Raw genomic sequence first — 5,533 nt, 5'->3', positions numbered from 1 at the left:
ATTGGCTTCAGATGCCTCAAAAAGCAACAAAACTATGAAAGCAAGATCAGATGTGCAGTGCCTGCAATATAACAATTATTCTTGTGATCTTAAAAGGACCACGTGACAGAGCGGTGGTTAAAAAATAAGAAATAAAGCAAATGGTGGTCAATAGAATTGGATTTTTCACTTCTATGTGACAGAGTATTGATTAAGTATCAAGTAAACAGGAGATGATGATTTGGCAAAGGACATACATTGGAACCATGAGGCACTACTTTTTTAAAAAGATTTGAGAAAAATAAAAGAGGTTTTATCATATGTGTACTCAATACTTGTCTCATGTTATGTTGAATTTTCTCATTTCTGTCAAATGTGATTGATATCTCTTTTGTGTTATAACAGTAAATTCCTTCACTGACTGACGGGCGACAGTTGTTAGTTCAATCTTTATCCTCCACACACAGTCACATGACCTACAGCTTTACATAAGAAAAAGAAGATGTCACAAGCTTTAAGTTGAACTTTTTTGTAGGTTATATTACTATAGTAATAACTTCACAATTCACAAGGGAACATAAATGTAAAATAATGTTACACTGTTTTCATCCAATTGACGAAAATGTGTTTTTCCTGCGCTGTTCCACAGAGAGGTCAGAGATCAGGAAGCTTATCCCTAACTACTGGTTTTAAGACGCTCTGACACTCGAACTAAATACCTAAAATATGCAGCGTCAACACACACATATATCAAGCACTAGTGTATAGTGGGTATGGAATAAAATACAAGACAGATAGGGAGAGAAAGAGACAGGCAGAGACAGAGACAGAGAGGGAAAGATGTGCAGCAGCATATTACACTAATGGATATCTACTGTGGTGCGCTGGGCTTAGGGCGGATTAGCGTTTACCACGTCATGAGGAACACACACACACACACACACACACACACACACACACACACACAAGCAAGTTGAATCAACAACAGATACACACCACAGGGTAATCCGCTATACCTTGGGTACACCCATTACTCTGCCCCTGCACACGTATTTCATGTGTGTGCATATACACAGAGTTAAATAAAATGGATGAATATTTTTATCCGGTGTTATCAATGTTAAGAAAAAATCTTACATGTATGATTGTTTGTGGTTTAATAAATAAAAAATGATTTCCCCCCTAAAATTGTAATGTCATGTTTTGGAATGGGATTTGTCAGTTCTTCTGCTCCTCACGTGAACTTGTTATAAAAGTTATTTGTATTGGACCAATAAATCAAAGAAACTTGCTTTGTTGCTCACTGAGGGCAAGAGTACATTTTTAAATCAAGAGCTCCCTCTGCTGGTAATATATGCCTATCTACCGTATCTTCTGACTAGCTGGGCCAACTAAAGGGGCACTCCACCAATTCTACAGATTCAATTCAGTTTACTCATCATTGAGAGTAAAGCTTGTGAGAAGTGTTGTGTATTGTCTTTTGTGTCTCTGTAGAAACTTTCTGAAGTTTTAGAAATTTATGTCAGTTTTAGCAGAAGACTTCAAATTTTGTAAAAGAAAGCCTGTGTCGTAAGTGTGGAGTCTAAATGATGTGGTGGTTTATCAGTCAGTAATTAAGGGTCTAATGAAAGATGCATTATCGGAAGTGTGGGGCTGAAAGTCAGGATATTTTCGTCCCTGCTGCCTTGAATTTGACTCTTTTTTTAAGTTCAAGTGTGAATGTGAGTGTGATTAAAAAAAGAATAGAAAGAAAGAAAAATAAAACTTTGATCTCTTCGCGACAAACAAAATTATGGACGCTGCCACAACTGGAGGCCATTTAGTCTCAAAAAGGTCCAAACCAAACCCCTTTCTGGCAATATAATACTAAATCAATTACTGAGCCTTAATAAATAATTATAGATGTGTGAAGTTTGTCCTGAAGAGTCCTGAAGCAATGTTTAGCAAACACTTAAAATTATCATTACAAGATTAAATGGTTTATGTATTGAAGACAGTTTGTCAAAAGGTCAAAACCAAAACAGTTTCTCACTTACAGTACCATGTTCCGGAAACGGACCTATCAACAGCTTGAACGTAGAGGATTCGGCTCCCTCCGCCAGTCACGTGACTCTTGTCTCCCTCTTCGTGTTTGTCCGTCCAGAGTCGCCCTCTTTAGCACAAGGGACGGTTAGCATCCGCTGCGGTACCATGTTCCGAGCCGTCTTCCGACTGTCTGCCACAGGGGCCCGGAGCCTGGCTCGGTCACAACCCTTTTACTCAGGTAGGACTGTCTGCTGTCTAACTGCCGGCCGTGAAAGTAAATAATCTCTGTAATAAAAATTACCAAATTAAGCTTCCCCGGCTAGCTGCCTAGCTTAGCTTCAGATGTGTGTGGAGTAAAAGCTAACGCGGGGTGACATTGAATGATTTTTATGAGTAGCTGGCTTTGTGGGCTTGAAATGAATATTTTCTTCAACCTCCACCTTTTGTAGAGTATTTTAACAGAAGAGGCGCGAAATGAATTTTAGTTTAAAAAAAAAAGTCACGACCTTGTGATGACCCTATGTAGTTAGTTCACGGGTGTCAGTGGCCGCAGTTTATGCGCAGCTGATATCAACACATTGAAACGCTAACTCGAACCATATGAAATATTGGAATTTTAGAAGCCATATTTAAAACTTACACATAGATTTTTAATGATTTTGTATGCGAGTTATTTTGATTTTATTAGTCTCCCATACTAACTTTCCCGAACCGCTCTGGTTAGGTCATCATTGCTTAGCTTGCGCATTGGGTATGTGTGTAGTCTAGGTTACACTCGATAAGGTGCATTCCACTCTTGTTAGTGCGAAGAAACTGTATGTATATTTTTCATTTAAAAAACGTGATGCGAATAAGATGAGTTGTTAGTGACAATGTGATGTGTTGAGGAAATTAGATTTTAAAAAATGAATTTGGATATTATGTACTCCACTCACTGACATAATTTGCATTGGTTTCATTTTTCAATTTCAAGTTGGTTGAAACGGATGTGATGTGGAGGTCACATGACTAAACACTCTAAACACTGCAACCTCAAGCATTGCGGCAAGTTTATAGTCCATTATCTTCTAAATGAGATTTACAGACCCACAATATCACTACCCTGATGATTGTAGCTATAAATGTTGTTGTGCCACCTGATATTAATTTAGTCCTTAATGTACTAAATAATCACTACTGGGCATGTAACCACAGAGACACAATCTCTGTTCCATATTTAATATAGATGTTACCTCATGTTGCTTTGCTCACTGACTGATATGAAAGCAATGTGTACAATGTGACTCAAAAGCTTTTTGAATACATTGGATTTTCCACATGATTCACCCATTTGATGTGAGGTTATCACAGTCAATAATTACAAACACTGTAGATTCATGACTTATCACTGTCAGAAGATTTGATGTTATTATCACATTTTTTTAAAATCTTGATCTGTCCTTCATTCTATCTTCAAATTTTTCACAGTTCTCTTTTGGGCTTGGCATTGAACGTGGGTACCTTAAGTACCCAATCAAATGAGTCTGTAGCAGCAAGTATCAGAAGCCATAACGTACCAAAAATCATTCATAATCGTATGTACTTATTTTTACACAAGATATATACTGGTTTTGTTTGAACAAAGTTGTTGTGCTGCCAGTTTTAGACAACTTTTCAGAAATGTGGCTTTTTTGGTTAGATAAGAAAAAGGGGCGGAGTCATTACTAAAATTAAAACGACATATTAGCAGTTGTGTTTAAAGGTTTCAAGTGATACTAAGCCTTACTTTTCTTAATGACAGTCAAACTTGTTACACAATTTATACTTTGTATCCTAAGTTTTATTTTTTTTAATGCCTTTATAATTGAATTTTGACCTTATTCATGATAATATATATAAGAATAGTCTAGCATAATAAATATTATAAAAATAAATATTCTGTCTAATGTTTTTCAGCTCCATTGGCCTCCAGATGTTACTCTCATGCCAAAGTGGAGACAGACGAGGAGTTTGATGCCCGCTGGGTCACTTACTTTAGCAAGCCCGACATAGATGCCTGGGAACTGAGGAAAGGTGACTGACGTGTTATTTATCATTTCCTCAGTTTGGTCATTGTTTTGGTTCCAGTTTCCAATTTCGTATGTTTATTATATAACTGTACCTGTGACATAATGGGGCTTTATAATTTATAATGTATTATTATTATAATTTATAATTTCAACTTTAAGGCATGAACACCCTGATTGGGTATGACCTGGTACCTGAGCCCAAGATCCTGGATTCAGCACTAAGAGCTTGCCGGAGACTGAATGACCTGGCCAGCGCCATCCGCATCCTTGAGGCTGTCAAGGTGAGCGACACTCCCTTTATAGGTTTGCTTAGGGAATGCATAACCTTCAAGTTTCATCAAGTACTGCCTGTGATAAAATGCTCCTCTTTTGTAGTTGAAATTTTTTTGTGTGTTGTTTCGCAGGACAAAGCAGGCCCCCGCAAAGACATCTATCCCTACGTGATCCAAGAACTCAAGCCCACCCTGACAGAACTCGGCATCTCAACACCAGAAGAGCTGGGCATTGACAAGTTATAGACTGTCAAGGTGAGACTGCACTATACCACACTCCTACGTGTTACTTGGGCATGTGATTGTGGCTTTAAAGATATAATTACTTCAGCCAGAAGTACTGATGCTGTCCAGTACTGCTCCACACGCTACATATGTATGCTGGCTGGCTCTGTGTACAGTAGATCATGGGTTATATTGCATATTACTTGCTTAGAGCTGAAAAAAATCTCTTTTTTTCCCCCTCTGTCCTCAGGTCATTTCATGTATAAAGAGATGAGCTCTCCTGATTCTCTCCTGTCAAAAATGTCTATATTGTTGATTAAATCCATGCTGTCCTGTTGTGTACAAAATGGTGGACCTAATAAAGAAAACCAATAACCGAAGGATGTGTGTCAGTTTTTTTCCTTTCCTGGTAAATCATTGAATGTTTTTTAATCTGTACCTGACAGTTATTTTTACAACAGACTGAATTACTATTGACAGTTGCATTCAATGTTATACATCTTCACTGGCATGGCTTGCAAAGCTCCTTAAATAGAATAAAGCCATTGTTAATGTTAGTAGGTCCACCTTTGCTTCTCTTGCTGTCAAAAATAGTGCATATACAGTATGTATGTGTAGGTGTGTTAAAAACTGTATAAACAAACCATGACCAGTTTGTCTCAGGTTCAGTGACTAAAACAGTAGCACTGTTGTAATGGATGCTCACACAATGAAAAGTAAAATGGCAACCAGTGCTGCAGTTTTTGGACAGTGGTGATGTTATCTGCATTTCACAAATGCAAAATACCTTTTTGCAAAGGAGCAAGTAGTGGTCAAGGTCAAAGAACAAAAATGAGGTTGATGAATGCTGTCCACTTCTCTCTGTGTCCCTCCTGAATTCTTCACTGTCTTTTCTGTGGGGAAATGTTTGGCTCATTTCCATGTGGGTCTCTTCACACCTGTTCTCCAACATTGTGCTCAATGTTTGTCCTTGTCACTGTGACT

General features: G+C 37.9%; 1 protein-coding gene across 1 annotated transcript; it reads left to right on the top strand.

Annotated features, from left to right (window-relative positions):
* The first annotated feature begins 2,083 nt into the window (after window positions 1-2,083).
* Window positions 2,084-4,929, top strand: LOC130169781 (cytochrome c oxidase subunit 5A, mitochondrial-like). Its single transcript, XM_056376788.1, has 5 exons — window positions 2,084-2,242; window positions 3,940-4,056; window positions 4,212-4,333; window positions 4,457-4,579; window positions 4,800-4,929. The coding sequence occupies exons 1-4, from the start codon at window positions 2,170-2,172 to the stop codon at window positions 4,568-4,570; spliced, it is 426 nt and encodes a 141-aa protein (XP_056232763.1). The 5' UTR covers window positions 2,084-2,169; the 3' UTR covers window positions 4,571-4,579; window positions 4,800-4,929.
* The last annotated feature ends 604 nt before the right edge of the window (window positions 4,930-5,533 follow it).

The sequence above is a fragment of the Seriola aureovittata genome, chromosome 1, assembly GCF_021018895.1.
Source record: "Seriola aureovittata isolate HTS-2021-v1 ecotype China chromosome 1, ASM2101889v1, whole genome shotgun sequence".
NCBI lineage: Eukaryota > Metazoa > Chordata > Actinopteri > Carangiformes > Carangidae > Seriola > Seriola aureovittata.
Note: the sequence above shows the minus strand (reverse complement) of the source record. Positions and strands in the feature narration are given on the sequence as shown.

Bases quoted from the DNA above. Each gene is read 5' to 3' on its own strand.
- LOC130169781 (XM_056376788.1), top strand. From the start codon at position 2,170: ATGTTCCGAGCCGTCTTCCGACTGTCTGCCACAGGGGCCCGGAGCCTG. The intron at 2,243-3,939 runs GTAGGACTGTCT...AATGTTTTTCAG, and splicing joins GTCACAACCCTTTTACTCAG to CTCCATTGGCCTCCAGATGT. The intron at 4,057-4,211 runs GTGACTGACGTG...TTCAACTTTAAG, and splicing joins TGCCTGGGAACTGAGGAAAG to GCATGAACACCCTGATTGGG.